This window comes from Chelonia mydas, chromosome 13 (assembly GCF_015237465.2).
Source record: "Chelonia mydas isolate rCheMyd1 chromosome 13, rCheMyd1.pri.v2, whole genome shotgun sequence".
Classification (NCBI taxonomy): domain Eukaryota; kingdom Metazoa; phylum Chordata; order Testudines; family Cheloniidae; genus Chelonia; species Chelonia mydas.
This window is the reverse complement of record NC_051253.2, coordinates 14963608-14985594: the sequence shown is the minus strand read 5'-3', so window position 1 is coordinate 14985594 and position 21987 is coordinate 14963608. Positions and strand designations below refer to the sequence as shown.

Sequence of the window (21987 nt, the reverse complement as noted above, 5' to 3'; positions counted from 1 at the left end):
AATTACATAAAACATTAAGACTAATAATATAGTACAGTCACTCTTACAAATGACAGTTCATCGTCTATGAAACTAAGGCCTATTTTTACAATCAATGTCACATAGTAAACAAAAGCCTTAAGTGTGGGAAAAATATTTTACTTGAAATATGTATACTAAGAATCAATGATTTCTTAGTGTTGTTGCTAATAGCTAGTGAGTTATTGTTATTATTACTGAAAATAGTCCAGGATGAAAACATCATTATTAAAAAGTCAGGACTGTAACTGATATAGCACTCATGCCTTGGGCTCAGTGGGTAAAATGTTCATAAATGCCTATGTGACTTATGCTTCTAAGTCCCAAAGAAAGTCAATGGAAGTTAGTTTCACACACCGTTTAAGCATTTTTGAAAAATTTACCCTATATTTGATATGTTCCTCTTACGGTGAGCAGAATTTACTGCAGCGGAAACTAAGCATGATCTATTTTGTGTAGAGTGGAAGGTACTTCTGTCTAGTAGCCAGGACTCCTGAATTCTGTTCTGGACTCTGCCACTAACTGATAAGGTTACATTTTGGCCAAACCACAAACTCTATGCCTTAATTTACCCAACTGTAAAATAGCTGTAAATACTTACCACAGGGATGTTGTGAGGCTTATGTAAATATCTGCACTCAAACTTCAAGGATCCTCATATTTCAAATCCTCAGATGACGGACACTATATATGTACACTATATATGTACACATATTATTTTCACCGGAAAAGACAGACAAATTGCTTAAGAACCTGATGACTGTGGTGGAATTCCAGGAGGATCTATGAATTCCACGGCACTCAAGAAAAACAAACAAGCTCCATAAGAGAGAGGGACTTGTTATGAATTAACAAGGAAACAATAATTCAGTTGATAGCAGCACGAACATACTAAACAAGTATCAGATATTAAAGCAACACGCTCTATCAGCTCTAATACACAATGGTCAGCACTGCATGTTTGTGTTAGTGTTCTGTGGAAGAAAAAAAAAATCAACTTTATTTCAGGCTACCCTATTTTTGTAGTATGGAGGGGGGAAAAACCTAACTCTATAGATTATTTCCTCAAGTGTAATGCAAACCGCTGAACTGCTGAAGACAGAAGTAGTATGCCATTGTCTATTCATTCTCACCTTTTTATCTTTCCTGTTTATCTTAGAACTATACATAGGACTAGCATAAAGGGCTAGCCTTCATAATACATCAATCTACTGGTTTCCTATTTTAAAAGGTAAACAACTCTGTTTCGAGAAAGTGAAATGCAGATAACAGAATTGTCTAATGGTGACAGTGGAGTTAATATAAGGCTCCTGGGAACTCTGATACAGTAGTGCACACACAGAGGAGCTGCACAAGTGTAAATTCAGCCAATTTTGATCAATAACACTTGTGCAGACTTTGCTTATTTTACACTACTTACTCAGCTGCTCTACTACAGACTGCAAACTGTTTGCAGATTAAAACTAAATTGAGAGGGAGTTTTTAAAATTAATTCTCTGTACACTTACATTATCTATCTAGAAATCTACTTTGAGTGGGACAACACAGATCTTTACTGATTGTCATAGTTTGTTCTTTTAGTTGCTCTTAACATGCTGACAATTTTTGCTGTTAAGTGTCCTGCAACTTCTTATGGAAGTAGCTATAGAGATGTTTTTTCATTTGTAACTAGCAAAGAGTTGAAGACAGAAAAATCACAAAGTTTCTGTTTCACAGGAAATATATGTACTTCAAGTAACTGGCTAAGCTCAAATTTTATCTGAATCTCTGGCACCACCTATAGATGATATAAAATATTTCATCATCACTTTAAAGACAATCTGAAATCCAATATACAGTAATAGCTGCATACAGAGATATGAAAACTACCGAATCTTGCTTTCCAGCAGCTAAAGGTTTGTGCATTTATATTGGAAAAACTGTAATAAACAGACCAAATTATCCTCTTATCCTTCTACTTTCCACACTAAATGGTATCTTGTCAATTTTCAACAAATGGTTGCCTCGAAGTACAGCATCATCGTGTGAGATGAGATGGAATTTAAATTTTCTAGCCAAACTAGCCCGTGAGTCTCTGGTAGCCAATGCTGTAGAGGACATTCTAAAATCAAAACCATAATAAATTGAACCCAGCATTCCTGCCAACTGGAGGCGATGGACCAACTCTTGTTCCACTAGCAGCTAGGCAGCACTATTATGCTCTGGAGTCAGAGGGCTGTCTCGCTGATGATAAAGTCTGCATGATAATGAAAGTTGGGGAAACAGAAGCCTCCAGCTGTGATTGGGAATTGTAATTTACTTAAGAACATAAGAATGGCCATACTGGGTCAGACCAAAGGTCCATCTAGCCTGGTATCCTGTCTTCCGATAGGAGGACTTGTGGCACCTTAGAGACTAACACATTTATTTGAGCATAAGCTTTCGTGAGCTATAGCTCACTTCATCGGATGCATTCAGTGGACAGTGGCCAATGTCAGGTGCCCCACAGGGAATGAACAGATCATCATCAAGTGATCCATCCCGTCGCCCATTCCCAGCTTCTGACAAACACAAGGTAGGGACACCATCCCTGTATATCCTGGTTAATAGCCATTGATGAACCTATCCTCCATGAACTTATTTAGTTCTTTTTTGAACCCTGTTATAATCAAATAAAGCCAGTCTTGGCCTCCTACCTACCCACAGAGAAGTATTTTAAAAAAATTGTTAATTTTCCTAAAATAAAATGGAGGAATAGTAACTGGGAGAACTCACAGGGTATACATTTTGGGAAGCATATTCATTTTGATAATATAAATTTTGGCCCAAAGGCTAAGAGTAAGGATTCGCCCTCTGCCCGAATATCTCAATGAACTAAAATGGGCTCTAAATTAATTTTGAACAGATTCTCCAGCTCACTGGGGCTGAGGATTCCTAAATATTTCATATGTTTGAGTTGCCACCTAAAATTCCAATTATCATAGATTCCCCTATGAGCAAATTTGCTTTTATGCCCAGAATTTGACTTTGCCCAGTTGATTTTATAGTCCAAGAGGTGTCCGAATGCATTATTTAAATAGATTAGGAGCAGGATTTTCAGGTTTAGACACAAGAACATTGCAAGGATAAACAATGATCTTCTGCTGTTTTTGTTGACACTGGTCCCCACATAGATTACAGTGCACTGACCTTGCCAAAACAGACTGCTGCTGGAAATGTGAGTCTCCCAGACCAAACTGGCTCACATGTTTTGGGACTATCCCATGCAATAATACTTTTGGCTAGAAGTAGGTAGGAGGATTAATATGATAACAGATACCTCCCATCATCTTAACCTCTCCAACTCATAGAAAACTTCGTTCTCTAAAGCAGTGCTTGTAGCCAAATGACTTATATTGCTTAGGTGGAAGAACAGACTGCCTCCAGGAACAGAAGCTTGGCACAGCAAGTTGGCTGACCTGGCAGCTAAAGAGCAAGTAACCTTTTGGAAAAGGGGGACCTCTGACAAATTTGAAAAGATTGGGTCTAACTTTTTAGAAACCTTTGATTATTTTTCTCTAGCAGATGGAAACCAAGATGTCATCCTCCTTTCCTCTCCCATTCCTTTACTTTTTTTGTTCGTCTTTTTTCTCCCGTTTATTTTGAAAATATATATTTGCCTAAAGTGGGCATAAGCCTTTGGTGCTTGGTTTATTGAGTTTGCTTTCAAAGTTGTTCTCCAATTGCCTATCATTGCGTACGACAAAGGGGCTGGTTCCTTTAACACAGAAGTCAATAAGGGCTTTGCCATGTCGTTCCACTAATGACGGATCAAACCGAATACCCTCCCTTACAGCATTAGGGTTTTAGAAGCTCAATGAAGTTTTGTCTTGAGAGGGGAGAAAATGTTGTTTGCTGTTAAAAGATTTATAATGTTTGCTTGTTTTGTTTAATGTCTTCTTTTACCTATTGCTTGCTCTTCCCTACAGCCTGCCCACTGTAACTATATTCAAACTACATACCATTTCCCCAGTCTCAATCTCACAAGTTAGAATGTGCACAGTGACTACATACCCGGAAGCATTTATAGATGATGGGAGGAACAGAGAACACTAAGGGTCTGTCTACCTGACAACTGACTACTCGCCAACCCAAGGCGTGAATCTACAGCACCCCAGTTTGCCACACAATAAGGACACATGCGATACTGCTCGAGTGCGGTAAAAGTCCCAATGTGTCTTGATCTAATACATCATCATATATTTTACTGTGCACTTTAATTCAAAACATAGGTAAAATATTATGCTATCAGCTAAAGCAATAGTTCACACCCTGAAGATTAGTGACCACAAATAATATGAGCACTAAGTGCTATTTCATCTTCAAAGTGCTTTACAAACATCATTAAATTTTCAACATGCTTGAGAGGGTAAGTATTATGTCCATTCTACAGTTGGGGAACCCAAGTATGTCAGGATTGTAACTCAAAATTTCCAGGCTCCCAATTAATTGCTCAGGCTATACTTTACCTCTTCTTCGCTTTGGGTACAGCAACCTCCCTTCCCATTCCGTTTCTGATCTTACATTACAGCGGGTTTGCTCAATGACTTGCAACTAGTCCTCCTCAGATGTGAGCTCACCATAAATCAGCATGCCTCTATCCATAGCACTTTAGGAATTGGCACAGATGACTCTCAGACAGCTATGAAGAGAAGCAGCTGCAAATGGAACCATCATATGGAAGGCTGAGAACAAGAATCACTATATTAGAGTATGGAGTGCTGATAATATTTTTAATGTAGATATCCACAAATTTCTCCTTTAAACAGCAGTGCAGCTTGGGAGCTAAGAAGCCATCTTCTTTACTAATAAATTAGTTCCCTGTTTAACATTCTCAAAATTTATTTTATAACTAAACAACAGCCTTTTCTCCCGTCCAGAAGGTTGGAGGGTATATATTGCTAATTTGTTCTAATCAAACCAAAGCCAGGATTCAGGCATCAAGATTATTATTCTGAACTGCTTTCTTAAAAGGAACATGATTTTAAGGCCTAAACAAAAACTACATTGAGGGCTTTCATGGAATAAGTTGGCATTGCTGGTGGATTCATGCATACAGAATGCATCTAATCAACTCCTCTGTCAACAAAAGTGAAGGGTTCTAAAACTGTACCTATAATTCGTGTCTGCATTTTCCCATGTCATTTTTAAGGATATGATTCAGATTTGTGAAAGCAAACATAAGTATGGCTGGAAGAAAATGCATGTGCAAATGGACTTTTTTTAAAGAGATACTATAAAACTAATTTCAAATATGGCCCTACTTATGTATCCTATCAAAACATGTTTTCATACCCATGGAGAAACACTCTCTCTCTCTCTCTAAAAAGGCACATATTATATACCTAACTCAGTGGTTCCCAAACCTGTTCCACCGCTTGTGCAGGGAAAGCCCCTGGCGGGCCGGGCTGGTTTGTTTACGTGCCGCGTCCGCAGGTTAGGCCGATCGCAGCTCCCAGTGGCTGCGGTTCGCTGTTCTAGGCCAATGGGAGCTGCTGGAAGTGGCGGCCAGTATATCCCTCAGCCCGCACCGCTTCCAGCAGCTCCCATTGTCCTGGAACAGCAAACCGCGGCCACTGGGAGCCGCGATCGGCCTAACCTGCGCATGTGGCAGGTAAACAAACCAGCCCGGCCCGCCAGGGGCTTTCCCTGCACAAGCGGCGGAACAAGTTTGGGAACCACTGACCTAACTAAACTAAATCAGATCCACTGATTTTTTATGGCTGAAGCCAAATACTGACATGTACATATTTCTTCTTTATATAAATATACATTAATTGCATGGTGATGTTAAGCACACAAATAACCACCTCTATCTTGTTCTGTACTAATATTAATGTAGTTATATATATATTTTAAATTAACTAGCTTTTTGATTCCCAAAACAGAATCTATGATTAGATTTTGTACTGCAACAGGTTGAGTACATTTTCTTTTTCCTCTCTTTAAGCTGCATTCTTACATATAAAGAACAGAGATGGAAATGCAAAATACATTTGTTTTCAATCACACAACTGAAAACAAATAATTCAGCACCAAAACAAATGACATAAAATTACAGCACTGTATTTGGAAAAATATATTGTATTTTTTTTAAAGGACCCTTCTGATACAGAGCATTGTGCTGTATACATGATTTGCATAAAAAGTCTGTTATGACACAAAATATCACCAACACACAGACAACAGTCTATTATTTTAACAGAAATACTTTGGGGCCTGATTCTGCATGAGTGTCTCAACCAAGGTGCTAAGTGCCCCCAATTCCTACTGACTTCAATAGACTTTTCCTGTAATTAGCAATTACCATAAATCTGTAGATAGAATCCCAAAATCACTTTTGCAGTGCAGGGCATTTCTTGGGGACGAAAAATGAGCCAGGACCAGCTAATGGGCTCATGACAGGTTAGCACAATTATCAGGGATACAATTTTTAGTATACCTCTAAGGGGTTTATGGTTCGTCTTCCGCCTTTTTGAATGTACATGTTGTGATGCCATTATGATGTGTACACAGTTCTGGGAATACAGAGAGCAATACAGCCTATTAGCTAAACAGCCTGCCAAGGGTCTGACCCAATTCCTACTGAACTCAATGAAGCTCTTTCAATCAGCTTCAATGGACACCAGATCAGACCTCAGGTTCTTTGTCAATGCTCCATTTAGCTTCTACTGGCCAGATATTGAAAAGATCTCAGCTCCTATTTATGCACCGAAATCAATGCCCAGATGTTTTTTTTAAAAACTCAGCCAGAAGGGCTCTGAGCATTTTGGAAAAGTCTGGTGAGAATTGTCACATTAGGAGCTGCTGTGTGCTGAGCACTTTTGAAAATCTGGCTCCAATTCATCCTGATTAGTCTGGTTCTGAATCTAAATGAAGAAAAAAAAAAAAATCAACATTTACAAATTTAGACCCCAATCCTGCAAACACTTCAGTGGGGCTATTCAAGTGAAGTTAAGCAAATCCATAAGCAGTTGAAGGACTAGGGCCCTTAATTCTTAATGTTGTTTAATATACTGTTAATTTTTTATCATCTAAATAGTAGCACCTAGATAATATGAAATTCTATTAGAATTATGTCCAGCAGTTTGAATTGTCTAATAAGTAATAAAAAAAATGAACAGATGTTTGTTTTGGGGAAATTATTGGTACCATGTACAAAGTCCAAAAAGTAAAACCACTGCTGTACTATGTTAGCAACAGACAGATTAACCACAGAGGGTGCTCCCATTACAGCCCCAATCCAGCAAAGCACCCAACACGTGTTCAATTTTAAGCATGAGAGTAGTTCCACTTAAAACAATGGGGCTACTCATATGTTTAAATACTTTGCCTGATCAGGGCTTATATGCAGTAAAGCACAGCTACAGGGTAGGTCCTATAGTAACCTGCAAGAGGAGGTTTGGGACAGGCTGGATCGGTGTTAATGGGTCTCTGAACAACTGTTTTGGTTCATTGTACAAAGCCACCTTGCTCAGGGCTTGTCTCCACTTACCAGTGGATCCACGCTGTGGCAATCGATACATCAGGGGTCAATTTAGCGGGTCTTGTGAAGACCCGCTAAATTGACCGCAGATTGCTCTCCTGTCGACTCCAGTACTGCACCAGATGGAAAAGAGTAGGGGAAGTCCAAAGAGTAGGGGTGGGGGTCCAAACTACGTAATGTCAACAGGAGACGCTCTCCTGATGACATAGCGTAGTTTGGACCCCCACCCCGTGAAAGCAGATCTGAGCTACGTGTCGACTTGAGTTACGCTACTAACGTAACTCAAATTGCATAGCTTAGATCGACTTTCCCCCGTAATATAGACCTGCCCTCAGATTTTTCACAGGGGATGGTATCTTAAGGCGAGATGTTCTTTGCATCTGATAAAAAAAAGCTATTTTGTTTAAATAAGACATTTGCTGCGCAAAGTAAATCCTGCTCTGGGAAGTTTTTTTAAAATGTGAAATTTTAAACAGTTGCTTTGATATTCAGGTTCACATTTTTCAAAGACTGAAGCCTCTAGTTTCCAACACATGTAATTGTGCACACCCTCATGTGCAAGTCACTGTATGAGTATGTGAGAATGCAACATACGATTACATGTGCAAAGTGGTGCAAATGGAACTTTAGAGGCCAATCTCAGGACTCCTGAAAAACTGGCCCTCACTAAGTGTCATGAAAATCCCACTGACTCCAAGGCTTGACAAGGCAATCCAGGGTGGAATTTGTGCTAGTTTTTTAAAACTAATCCGGTATGGAGTCTGCAGGACACAGCGAAGCTGTATGGGCTTCACTTTGAATGATGGAGTAGGTCTGCTTAGGTGCTTGTGTGTGAGAGGATGAGGAAAAGATGGGAGGAGGGGGAGCTGAAGTGGACACAGAGATACTCTGACCTTCATCACTAACCACAGCCACCTCCGTTGCCCCTTCTTGAATCAAAGCATTGAGCCCTTCCAAGTCAGAGCAGCTGATTCCAGAATCATTGATGAAAGTCTGGCTTGCTGAAGCCCTGTGACTACTGACTGAAGCAGCAGAAATCAAAGTCTGGTGGAGAGCATTGCTGTCACTTTGGTCCTGGGCAGTGAGAAGAACGGCCGGCTGCCCCACTGACACAGCTTCGCTTTGAGAAACAGGGGGATGAGGCGGTGCCAGCAGACTGACTTGGCGCAGTATTTGCAACTGGCTACTCGCAGATAGTTCCTCCTGATTCTCGCCAACTAATGTGGGAGACATAACATTCACTGAAGCAGCCTGAACTGTTCCATTAGCTTGAGGCACTTGATGGCCAGCAATGATCTTGACCCTTCCTTCACTGTAAGGAGAAACCTGAGTGGCTTGAATTGGAACTTGAAGGTGACTTACAGTGATCGGGGCACTGGTCTGCCTACTGGGGTCCATGTGCAACTGCAATACAGCCAGTTCAGTACTTTTGGTCCCATTATACTCTCTGTGCTGTTTCTTATGGCTCCTAAGAGAATCTTCTCGGACAAAGGAAGCCTCACACAGGCAACATTTAAATGCTTTCTTAGCATCCAATTTGGCTACTTGCCTGGAGCTGCCCTGCTTTAACTTATCTCCCTCTTTCTTCTCAGTAGTTTGCTTTTTGATCTTGACTTTGTCTCCATGGGCTTTCTTCACGTGCGTGGTCAGATTGCTCCGCTGCTTGGTATCAAAGCTACAAAAGTCACATTTGAAAGGGCGATCCTCGCAGTGAATTCTCTCGTGCACCTTGAGAGCTGCCTTGTTAGAGCAAGAGTAGTTGCATTTTGAGCACTTCACTGGCTGCTCAGGCTGATGGGTTCTTAAGTGATGCCGAAGGGTTGTTTTGTTTCCGCACTGGAACTCGCACTCTGGACACTTGAGTGTGTTCTCCATGCTGTGCTTGATACGGATGTGCGATTTCAGGTTCCCTTTCATGGCACAGCGGACATCACAGAACTCACATTTGTAAGGCTTCTCTCCAGAGTGCACACGCATGTGCCTCTTCAAGTCCGAGTTGATTTTAAATTTAGCACTACACATCCGACACTGAAACGGAGCATCTCCTGTCAACAAAACACGCATTTAAATTAGAGGAGTCAAGCCATGAATCTACAGTACTTCCGGGATAGACTGAAAGTTGCAATTAACTGCATAAACTTAAACTGGTACGTAAACTCAATTTGTTCCAGTTAAAATTTCCCATCATATTTCCACAATGCACTAAATTCTTTAATGAGCTGAAATTCAAACGTTGCATTCTCTTGTTTCATCTGTAGCTGATCAGAGACACTTTTGTGTGGGAAACATAGTAGCCACTCCTGGCACAGAGCGCTTGTGGGTAGAGAGAATATGTGGGCATGCTTGCAGACCCTGCAGTTTCTTGGTATTTGTATTCCAGATGTTCTCCATTTCTAGTTCATTTTAGTGGTATAAATGGTGGAACACTGTTCCAAAATAAGCTACTGAAGATTCTCAATCCTCCTTCATTAATAAGATTGAACATCTCAACTAATGCTTTTAACTAATTGAGATAAACATTAAAAAACAAAAAAGTTGTCTCTTTGCTAGATTTTGATGCATTATAAACCTTTCCTAAACATATACGTTAGCATATACACATAACTGTAGTCATGCTGAGAACTTAAGCATGATGGAGTATTAAATCAGTTCCAAACTATGTAGAATTAAATTACTAATCATCTTTTTAAAATATTTTGATCATATAATATTTACCACTGAAGACCCAAATTAAAAATCATCCTCCAAAATAATGTACACATGTCTATTCCTATTCTTCTATGCCACATTTACCATAGGATATTTGGCTCAAATTTCTGACATTTGTAGAATCTGCACCTTTATTTTTCAAATAAGCCCCCTGGTGGGCCAGGCCGGTTTGTTTACCTACCGCGTCCGCAGGTTCGGCTGCTCGCAGCTCCCATTGGCCGCGGTTTGCCATTCCAGGCCAATGGGGGCTGCAGGAAGCCGCACGGGCCGAGGGATGTGCTGGCTGCTGCTTCCCGCAGCCCCCATTGGCCTGGAGCGGCGAACTGTGGCCAGTGGGAACTGCCAAAGCCGCGTGCCAAAGGTTGCCGATCCCTGAGCTAGATTTTCAGTTTTTGAAGCAAATGTTGAAAAAGCAAAGAGGGAAGGTGATAGGGAAGGACAACACTTAGTATCATGTACTTGGATGCACAGAAAATACAGTGGTTACTCCAGATTTATAGGATGTTCCTACAGTTTGTATTGGGGAAAAATTTAATTGTAGTGGGGCACAATAATTGGAAAAGAAAAATTAAAAGAGTGAAACATGCAAAAGATAAATAATGATGTGTGGGTTCATATGAGTTTACTTATATAGAAATGTAACATTAGGGAACTATTTAGTGTATAGTTTTGTCTTGCAATTTGTAATACAATTCAACTGTTGGAAATGGAGGATTCTGCATGACGTTACCAACCAACTTTCCACAAACTACAGTTAAAGATTTTTTTAAAATTAGTATGCACGTAGAGATGTGTGCCTGCACAGTACATATACATGCACAATTTTTTATGGGCATACACATGAAGACTAAAAACAGCTGCAGCTGAAAATCTGTGTCAAAGGATTCAAATGCTAGATCTTGCAAACGTTTTTGTATTTACTCAACTTTAACCTCAGGAATAATCCATTTCCTTCCAGGGAACTACTCACATGGGTAAAGTTAGTTACATGTATAAGCATTTGCATCTTCAGGGCCTAAACCTCTGTTCTTTGCATTTCCTTGCATTTGTAGGGTTGTCACAATATGTGCAGCCAAAATAACCACATATATTTAATTCATAATCACTGGATCAAATCCAGGGCATGGACTTACAAGACAATGACTCCGTTCCGAATATGATTTAAAAAACAAAAGAAGAAGCTGACTGTAGTAAATAGCATTTTCAAAACAATACTATTCATTCTTAACAGTTCTTCTCTGATCCACTTGAACAGTAAGACATCATTTTGTTATTACTCTGTCACGCCATGGAAGGAGAAAAGTGAAAGAACTATTGAGTGCTATGTAAGACAAATAAAATGCAGGAATGTACTAAGTTCAGTCAATGCTTTGTTCATTAATAATCAAACTGTATATGGCTAATTTATTTTAATAGTTAATATTTTATAGATCTTTGTAATATTTGTATAATTTTGCATAATTTGTTTATCCAGCTACATGTCATTGATTTAGCTGCTTATTTTTCAAATCAAGTTGTGGCATACTGTGCAAATCTCACATCTGTTTAATAATTGAGATATATAGCGTATTATGTTTGTGATAAAGATTTTTATTAACGAAGATACACTGGTTGCTAGTGTAGCTTATTTATTTTACAGTCACAGCTGCATACTCTTCTAGTTGAATTGTAAGATTCCGTTATTGAATTTTTACCTAGTTTACTGATGAAGGCATAGTGCATATTTCAATAGCTCAATTTTCATATACTGGACTGACAGTGTTACTTTTGTACTCAAATTCTGCAAATACATGTGTTTTTTAAATTGCAGATTGATCTATTATACATATTTACACTACTGGCCTTGCATAATTTGACACTGGCAGAGGTACCAAAGAACTTCAGGGCCTTGATCCTGAAAACTAATACTCCTGTGAATTGTTCCACTGAAATTAAGAGAACGAAAGGATTAATCAAATTAGCAAGGGTTTATAAAATCTGACTCCAAATTATACACAGTAGAACCTCAGAGTTACGAACTGACCTGTCAACCACACACTTCATTTGGAACCAGGAGTATGCAATCAGGCAGCAGAGCATAAATAAATAAATAAAAATAAAGCAAATACAGTACAGTAGTGTTAAACGTAAACTACTAAAAAAAATAAAGGGAAAGCAGCATTTTTCTTCTGTATAGTAAAGTTTCAAAACTGTGTTAAGTCAATGTTCAGTTGTAAACTTTTGAAAGAACAACCATAAGGTTTTGTTCAGTTATAAACATTTTAGAGTTATGAATAACCTCCATTCCTGAGATGTTCGTAACTCTGAGGTTCTACTTTAGGTCACAAAGACATTTACCTCTATGAATTTCTAACAGATTTCCTGCAGTACAAAGAATGGTTGATCAGTACCATTAGGACCTGCATCCTGAATACCTGTCTGAATTTTTCTTTTAACCCAATCCAGTCCATTTAATTTCTTAGTGAACAATAATAGGGATGTAATCATTTTTTAAAGCTTTGTATTTATATGCAACAAATTACACCTACAAGTTCTTCATATCTAAAAAGATTTACTTGGGAAAGATAGAGCAAAAAACTAAACTCTAAAGACTTGACATCGCATACTGAGCAGTGAAGGGAAGTAGTAATGGGGTCAGAAAAGACCTCACATCTGTGGAAACAGGAACACAGCTCACACTTAAACACATTCCCTCTTGCCTCCTAGCCACCATGGAAGTCGTTCCACAAGACATCTGCAAGAATAGGCATTCCAGAGATAGATAGGAGGGAGGGACGAAATCTGATCCCCACTACAGAATGAGGTGTTCCCAGAGGTAATCCATACAAGACTTACTTGAAGAACTCCCCTCTTTGTTTGCAATTCATCTTCGTTTCAAGCCTGGAAGGGCAAAGGCAAATGCAGCATGGTTTCAAAGTGAGCTGTGCTACTAATGAAGTGAAGAGTCATGAAACCTAAAGTGAAGGGTAACTTTTCTATGTGGATAAACTGGGAACTATGCTGACTTCTCAGACCCTAGAGAATCTGCTCCTGGCACATGCCTCTTTCCCTCATCCACCCTGGAACAGCAGGGAAGAGACCACTTTAATTCCACAAGTTCTAGTATAAGAAGTCAATTTATTTATTTGGAAGAGGGGAGCATGTGGCCCTGAAAGGGTAACTTGACACAAAGGCTGTGATTTTAAACTGGCAAAGCAAGCCTGCGTTCTCATGCCCATGTCACCCTATTTATCTGCTAAAAATCACAAAGTGCTTATTCACTCTTTGTTCTTCACTGGCTGAACCCTTCCGAATCAGGGCCACTTGGCCTCCCATTGGCAGAAAGTATATAAGTGCCAATTCATCAGTCTTCACAGCTCACTTCATCGGATGCATCCGACGAAGTGAGCTGTAGCTCATGAAAGCTTATGCTCAAATAAATTGGTTAGTCTCTAAGGCGCCACAAGTACTCCTTTTCTTTTTGCGAATACAGACTAACACGGCTGTTACTCTGAAACCAGTCTTCACAGATGGCAGTGAAAAATCTACCTTACTCTGGTGGAAAAGCAGAGAAGAATAAAACAAAACTACTGTTTTCCTTCTTCCATGGATTAATCCTTCGAGAGGCACAACTGCTACAGCTTACCTGCGCACACTTGCATTAGAGGAGGTAAATCTACATCAGGTGTTCTCTGGACTCTAGCTATCATTACTATCTGACTCCCCCATGTACAATTCCTACTGCCCATCACATCCTGTTATGTAGCAGCAGAAACAGGTGAACCTTGTAAAACAACTCCCTAGTTGTCCTGCCTGTGGCATCACAGCAGATTTGTGAAGCATAAAAGACTCTTCTGCTCAGGACAGATTGGTCTGACCCGCCGCTCCTCCATATTTCACATGTGATTTATTTCTTTTATCTGCTGGAAATAAATTCCACACTGCCTACATCTGAACTAATGTACAGTGTAATACCTCAATTCAAAATCAGAACCTAGAGCAGGTTCAAAGCTAATATAGTAAACCCTGAATAGTAATCGCTTTGCAGCTAACATTCACAGAATTTATCAAACCCGTAAAAAGCATGGAAACCAATCTAATACCACAGAAAAAGTGAAAAGCATCATATGTCAGAGATAACTGTACAGTCACAAAAAAGATCAGTATCTTTACAGCAAATTGCATACAAACTACAAGAGAAAATCTGATTAAAAGAGAATTTAGGAAAATAACTTAACTATAAGAAGTTACGGATTTAGTGTTTGCAAAAGGTGTGTGGGCTGACAACCCTGGAGACTGAAATCATCTATTCACAGAACAAGTATAGCATGGGCAGCAGCAAGGCCAGTTTCCTCTTATTGTCTTGCTAACATGCCTCAGCCTTGATCTAGAGGGGACCCACTAGCAATGGTCTATGGAGGTTTAGCTGAATTTGGTCATTTGCAGATGTAAACTAGATGAATTATGGAGAAATTAAAATAGTTCTAGGGTGTCTACATTTGGAGTCTGTACTGGTTTAACTAGTTCAATATCTCAATCAATTTAGTTAAACTGTTGCAACTGTTCTATAACTGACTCCAGATTGGGAGTCAGACATCTCTGCACTTCTGAAAATCCCACTGGGCACCTATCTACATCTTTAGCATTAAAATACCTCAAATATGGCCCAACATGTTTTGAAGTCTTACAGTCTAGACTTACCAGTATGGGATCTGAGATGGACAGTAAGCTGGCTAGAGTTGCGGCTTGCATAAGGACAGATCTGGCATTTAAAAGGACGCTCATTTGAGTGGATGCGCTGGTGCTTGTTGAGACTGCTGTTGTCAGCAGCTGCATAGTCACAGTGTTTACACTTGTAAGGTTTCACCCCAGTATGGGAACGCATGTGCATCTTCAGCTTATCTTTGCGACTGAAGCACTTGCTACACACCTCACATTTATGGGGCTTATCTCCTGAAAACCAACAAAAGAGCGTCAAAATAACAATTTTTGTAATGACACAATCTTGGAACTTAACAAAACAAAAAGAAACTATATAGAATTTTCAAATCGCAATAGCCTGAATTTTCCAAAGGCCTCCTTTAATTAAACTCCAATGTTTATGCCTTCAAACACCTCCAGATTAACCATTCTTCCTAATCTGCAGAGAAAAGATGGTAAGGAATGCAAACACTGCAATTACAATTCAGAAGACCCTTTGAAAAAATTGTCCCCTTACACTAGCTTTTGAAAGTTCATTTGAAAATGATTTGTATATTTTTCTAGAATTATTGTGTCAAACTAGATTTTCTTTAACTTCTTGTCCTAATCTATAGTACAATGCGGTGATGCACTGAAAAACAGCTTCCCATTCATGCCACAGAGGTTCTAGTGTGTCAGTGATGAGTGAAGCATACATCATTTTTAATGTTCTGAACTCTGAAGGCCAGATGACTAAGTTACAAACTGGCCTACACTAAAGTAGTTTGTACCATAATGAGAGACCTGGCATGCAAAAAGACAGTCCTTGCATTCCAAGAAGCTAGGGGAGGGACTGTGCCTCTTGAACATGTAGGTTGTACCTCCTAAAACTAGATGCTTATTTTGCTGGAAAATCTACTGACAATAACAAGAAGGAAAAATAGAAGGTGATGGCTTTAGATTTTACCTGTGTGTGTTCTTAAATGACGTTCCACATCTTTCATACCATAGGATGTCTTGAATTGGCAACCTGAAAATAAATTAGATACCACAAACAAAAAATGAGATTTTTAAATTTAAGAAAAACTAACAAGACAACGGGACAGGGGACATGTACTTTGACAGATTCAGGATGTTGCCTTTCTCGGCATGTATTTGTAACATTTCTTTGTCAAATATATAAAGGCTCTGTGTTTGTATAAAAATAAAGAGAAGGAATTCAACATTGCCGGAAAATGAAGTCCACATCTTGTTTGCATATACTTACTTACAATAAGTAAGTAGCTATACTTACCTATAAACTTTAGTCTTCTAGTGCTTCCCTAGAAGATAATTCATTCTCTGCATTAACTCATTCTGGAATTTTTCGTGGTAATCTCTAAAACAAATTGTGTGGAATCTCTGCCTGGGTTTTGAGATGCACTCTACAGTACACAGGGGACACAGGGAGACTAATTAATTTCACATATAGTCTCAGATTAGAGATAGTGGGCGCCTAGCTAACACACTGGGGCCTTCATTCTCAGGAGTTTTGCCTGAGTCCAGAATACTGGGTAGGGCCCTGAAAGTTTGTGTGTGTGCAAACTAAGACTGTGCGTGTGAAATAAGATTCTCAAGTAAAGGAAAGACTTGAAACAATACTGTAAACTCTATTTAAATAAACAAGACTACTTATGTGAGGAAAGTTTAACTTCCAAGGCTTGCAGCACTGAATCCTATATGAAAGAATTAAGCATCTGTTTTTCAGGAATTTATACAGTAACTTCACTGATTAATATGATTTAAATATTGACAATATTTAAAATCAGTCCATCCTTTCAAACATTTTGGTTCATCAGAGCTGGGGATACAGTGCAAATAACTTTCAGGATTCTTCACATGAGTTGCAAGATTGGGAACACAGTTAGGAAGATACAAATCAGGACATACTTTTACAGCGATGTGTGTCAGCACACCTGGAAGCCAGGCAGAGCCCCAGTGACCCTGGCCAGCACACATCATTAGAGCAAGATCAGAGTCTGAGGGCTTGATTCAACACTCTCTGAAGTCAATGGCAAAACTCCCACTGACTTTAATTGTGTAGGATCAGGCCTAAAGGAGCTGTCTTCTAGATTCTGTGCAGATTAACTTCATGAAATTAGGCAAGCCTAGCATATTTATAACTATACTAAGCCCACCAATTGCAAAAATGAAAGAAAAAAAAGACGACGTAGCCAATACCTAACCTGGATAGCAGCAGTTCAATTTCTTTTGGACAACTGCAGTAGTGGATTTTCTGGAACGCGTTTTTGATGATGGAGAGACAACAGCAGCAGTCTGAGGTTCACGGCTCTCACTGGGCAGATACGTTTGGTAGCCATGCTCAAAAACAAACTCTGGAGCAGAAACTAAAAACATAAAAATGGCCCACTTTCTTAGTATAAACATCTCCAATTCATATCAAATTCTATTAAGCACCACCTGTACCTAGTTCTAGTTTTACAATCACATTTGCCTAGTCTTTTATAAAATGTTTTTCTCTACCTATTACAAGTGAAAGCCCCAGGTAAACAAAAAAAAGAAACTGACGAAGGACCCTATCCTGCAAGTCCTTTGCACCAGTACAAAATTGCACTGAAACCCGTGGGATTTTGCACGGGCACAAGGGTGTGATGGTGTGGATCCAATTACAGGACTCAGGGCTGAGTCAGTTTCTTCTGCTGTTTGTGTGGGGACGGATTACTTATATAAATACAGTTATACATGTTGTTAAATGTTAGCAGGATCGAAGCCCTAAATCAGTATTCAGGGGAAACAGCAAAACTGGCTTTATACAAAATGCTGTCAAAAGTATGAAGTAAACAAACTGAAAAATAGGTTTTTTTTTTAAAAAATATCTAATCTCTTTCAGTTATAGGAATTTTAGGTGTCAACTGTAAACACAGTAAGAAAAAACATTTTAACGCAGACTAATTAATGACTTTTAAGTTGATTAAATCTCACCGCTTTCCTACATCAAATAGGTTGGTATTATTGCCTTTGTTTTACAGGTGAGTAAATAAGAGGCAGATAATTTAAGAAATTCATCCAAAATCCAGTGAATCATGGGCAGGGATTAGAACTCAAAAATTCCTGGCAGCCAGCCCTGAATTCAGTCCACTTGACTATCCTATCTTTTCACTAGTTTTAAGGCTTTTGTATATCAGATTCTTTATCCCAAAACGTTTCTGCAAATCTCTCTGAAAATTAATGTGTCTGTTCAAATTAATTCAAACTAAATGAGGCCCTGAGCCTGAAAACATGCATGCATGTAACTTTATGCAAGTAAAGGTCTGCATATGGTTCAGCCTAACTTAAACCTCTGCAGAGGTAGGAATACTGAGTAAATACTTCTAGCTAACTAATTGTGAGAGCAGTTGTTCCAGTGCAGTGTTCTCTTATAAGAAGGACCTGGACTGAAGACCAACAAAAACTCTAAGCCTGTGTTTGTTAACAAGGGCACCAATAAAAATGTCCTGTAATTTAAGTATTTTTCATAAATACTGCCACTGATTACAGTTTCCCTTTCATTAAGTGCTGGCTGCATGTTGTATCAGTCTATAAACAGATTCACAGTTTTAATTGTCAAATTAAGTGCATAGTGTTATACCAAAGCTAACAAAGTAGTCAGATTGCTTCTCCTTCCCTCACCAAATCATATGTGAATACTTGTGTGCAAATTGGTGTTTTAACGTAAAGTGATGGGGTACATGGATTTACATTTCTATTTTCTATAGGATGTGTGCTTTCAAATTCCTAAGCAATACCTGTGATGGTCTGAGTCTCTGAAGTGATTGTTCTGGTTGCGGTTTGAGCCTGTGTTGATGGCACAGTTTCTTCTGAAACAAACTGGACTGTACTAGTGGTTCCATTTGCACTGATCAGCTGGCAGCCGCTTTGCTTGTGAGCAACGAAGGCATCGAGGTTATTGAACTGCTGCTTGCAAATGCCACAAATGTGGATATCTGGGGTGAGCTCCACTAGGACAGTGGTGCCTCCTGGAACTACAAAAATGGAAGGAGATCAAATAATTTACACTGATGAAATCAAAACATAAAACATTCCTACACAAAAGCAAAGAGAGACTCCAATAAGATTATCAAATGGATCAACGCCTCAATTAGAATATCATGCATTCCAATTTCTCATTGAATAACTGCAACATTTCCCTTTCACCTACTATTGGGAGAGCTATAATAGGATCTGTGAAACCAAGATGCTGAACTCTATAAATACTGTCTTCTTTTATGTGAAGAGGCATAGCATTCAGCAGATGATGGCACATGGGTGTTACAATCAATGAAGAACTAAACATATTTAGTGGTATATGAAGCTTCTGGGCACTGACTTCAGTAGGAGCAGAGTGTGCTGAGCAGCCTGAAGTGCAAAGCCATTCGATCATAGCCAACCTAAAAAAAAAGTTACACTAAGATTCCTGGGAAACTTGATTCGTGAAACTTGAATGCCTGCAATGCTGAACCTTAGGTTGCTGATAAGGTTACATTCTGTTTCCATGTTACTCACTAGGCTATAGGGGCTTACATGACAGTTGCGCTCTGGGAACTTGCATCTTTGCATGCTGCGCAGTGACACTCTCACAGCCAGGAGGCTTACACTACTGCAAAATGCCTTTGTGAATTGGACCAAAGGACCTACACCATTGCTCCTTGCATTAAGCCCAGGGGCCTTGCCCTATGCACCTGGGGAGCTTTCCCAGAAAATGTAGCCCCTTGCCCAGTGCTCCAATTGTGGGTGGATGGGTCCTTAATGAACATGGATAGTCCTGGAGGCAGAACGGAGTGAGGTGTCAGGGTAAATCTTGCTTGCCTCCCCTGCAGGCATCCTCTGTGCTGCCCAGCAGAGCCCAAGAAGCAAGACGGCCTTTTCCCCTCTGCCCTTTCCTCCCACCGCCTTCTGCCCCGCCTCCTCCCTTGCCCTTACTGCTTAACATCCAACTTCTTCCCCTGCCTCCCCTATCCCTAACTGCCCCATGTGGCCTATCCCTAAGTCCCCAACCTGTTGCCCCTGCCTTCTCCCCCACTCACAGCTCCTCCTTCTTACCGTTACTGTTCCTTAACAGCCCTGTCTGCCCCCACACCTCTGTGCCCTACTCCTGCCGCCCCCAGCCTTCTGCCCGCCCCCAACGCCCCCAAGCGTCTCACGCCCCCTCCCCAGTGGGGGGGCTAGAACGGTCCCCGCCCCTCACCCCCCAGATCCCTCTTTCTCCCTGACCCCCGATCTCCCCACCCCCCTTGTCCGTCTCCTCCGCGAGCCCGTGGCCGGAGGAGGAGAGCTGGGGACGGGCGGCAGCAGACCAGAGTCGACCTCCGCCGGGCAGCGCCTCTCGCCCGCTGCCGGGACTAAGGGGCTTCTTCCTGGGCGGGGCGTCGGAGCCCGGGACCGGCTGCGGTCCGCCCTCCCGCGCTGAGCGGCGGCTGATGGCTCTGGCCGCCACCCGCCTTCTCCCCGAGGACCGGCCCCTCGCTGCGCCCGGCTCCGCGCCTCGGGCGGCGGCACCTGCTGCTCGCCCAGGCCCCGGCCCCGGCCCGACGGGGGAACTCCGAAGCGGGGCCGCCCGGGGAGCCTCTCTCCGCGGCCGCCCCCAGCCCCCGCTGCGCGGCGGGGCAGCCCGCCCAGCCCGCTGGCTGCTCTCCCCCGCGTTCCTGCCCGAGCCACGTTCCCGGGCTTGGCTCCCGCCCGCTTCTTGCGCTACTCAGGTTTCGGGGCCTGCCCGGGCCCCGGCTCGGCTCGGCTTCCCCAGCGCGGGCCCCGGAGCGCGCATTGCCCGCTCGGCACTTACACGGCACGGGGCCCGGGAAGCCCGGCGCCCTCCCGCCGCCCGGGTTCATGGCGCGCGGCACGGCTGGCCCGGGAGCTCCGCCCCCCGGCAAGAGGCTCACTGGCGGCGGCGGGGACCCCCGCGCCCCGGGCAGGGACGGACGTGGAGAAGCCCAAGCCGAGCGTGCCCGCGCGCTGTGAGCATGCTCAGTGACAGCCGCGGAGGCCGCTGCCCTCACGGGGCCCGGAACCCACCTGCTCGTTCTGGGACGGCACGTGGGGACACAGGGGAGCGGGGCGGCTGCTGCCCCCCGCCTCTCTGTGCGGCTCTCGGCAGGTGCCTGTTTAGAGTCTCTCTACGCTGGGCAGGCTGCAGCCGGGTCTCTGTACAGCGCCAGGCAGCCTGCTGCGGATTCTATAGGCACTCGGTGCAGGCTGCTGCTGTGTGTGTGTGTCTCTGCAAGCTACGGCTTGCTGGTTATTCGCCATCCAGCTCCACGCTGCTTGTTGCCTGTCTCTCCCCAGCTCTGCACAAGAGGGTGCTCGTGTTTACCCATCCTACACACGGCGCACCCGGGACTGCTCGCACAGCTCGGGTATTTGCAAGCACAGCAAGGCAAATTAATTGCCTCCAAGTATCAGAGGGGTAGCCCTGTTAGTCTGTGTCTACAAAAAAAAAAGGAGTCCAGGGGCACTTTAAAGACTAACATTTATTTGGGCATAAGCTTTCATGGGTAACAAACCCATTTCTTCAGATGTATGGAATTTTTTTACCCTCGAAAGCTTATGCCCAAATAAATGTTAGTCTTTAAGGTGCCACCGGACTCCTCGTTTTTAAGTGCCTCTACTCCGTAGGCTACTGCGTACTAGGTATCAACTGTAAAAGGAGGAATAATCTCTTTGCTGTGCTCTCACTGATTCCTCTGCTAGTTCCAAGGCAGAATAGAAGGGAAAACAGTTTCCCTCAAAGGCAGAGGGGAGAAGGCCATAGGGGGAGCAGATTGGAAAAGTATTATGTGATTAAAGACTATATCCTAATGCAGTTGCACAAAGGGGGCAAATTACGGTTGGACAGGCAAATTTAATTCTGATATTTCCTCAAAGTGCTTGACTTTGCACTCTGAATATTCTTTTCACCTAGTCCTTTGTGTGTAGTCAATTATAAATGCTGGTGTATACGGTGTTATATATGGTGTTAGTGTATACGCTAAACAGATAGTTTCAAATTACAGCTTATGTTACAATTGGAGTTTTACTCCCCTGGGAAAGTGGCATCCATATTATATCTCTGGTGATTTATT

General features: G+C 41.7%; 1 protein-coding gene across 2 annotated transcripts; it reads right to left on the bottom strand.

Moving 5' to 3' along the window:
• Window positions 1-6100: 6100 nt before the first annotated feature.
• On the bottom strand, window positions 6101-20892 carry ZFP64 (ZFP64 zinc finger protein). 2 transcript variants are annotated; one of them, XM_037915830.2, is made up of 6 exons: window positions 20709-20892; window positions 18676-18912; window positions 17116-17277; window positions 15858-15920; window positions 14912-15163; window positions 6101-9567 (listed from the first exon to the last, which is right to left on the bottom strand). In XM_037915830.2, the coding sequence occupies exons 1-6, from the start codon at window positions 20755-20757 to the stop codon at window positions 8267-8269; spliced, it is 2064 nt and encodes a 687-aa protein (XP_037771758.1). In that variant the 5' UTR covers window positions 20758-20892; the 3' UTR covers window positions 6101-8266. The 2 variants fall into 2 exon arrangements, with proteins under 2 accessions (XP_037771758.1, XP_037771760.1); XM_037915832.2 differs by lacking the exon at window positions 20709-20892 and adding an exon at window positions 19451-20687.
• Window positions 20893-21987: the final 1095 nt, after the last annotated feature.

What these genes read in the sequence shown, in the direction of transcription:
- ZFP64 (XM_037915830.2), bottom strand. Translation starts at nt 20,757, where the DNA reads ATGAACCCGGGCGGCGGGAGGGCGCCGGGCTTCCCGGGCCCCGTGCCG. An exon ending in ATTGAACTGCTGCTATCCAG is followed by an intron (nt 15,921 to 17,115) that starts GTTAGGTATTGG and finishes ATTTATTTTCAG; the next exon opens with GTTGCCAATTCAAGACATCC. An exon ending in CCATCTCAGATCCCATACTG is followed by an intron (nt 9,568 to 14,911) that starts GTAAGTCTAGAC and finishes TTTTGTTGACAG; the next exon opens with GAGATGCTCCGTTTCAGTGT.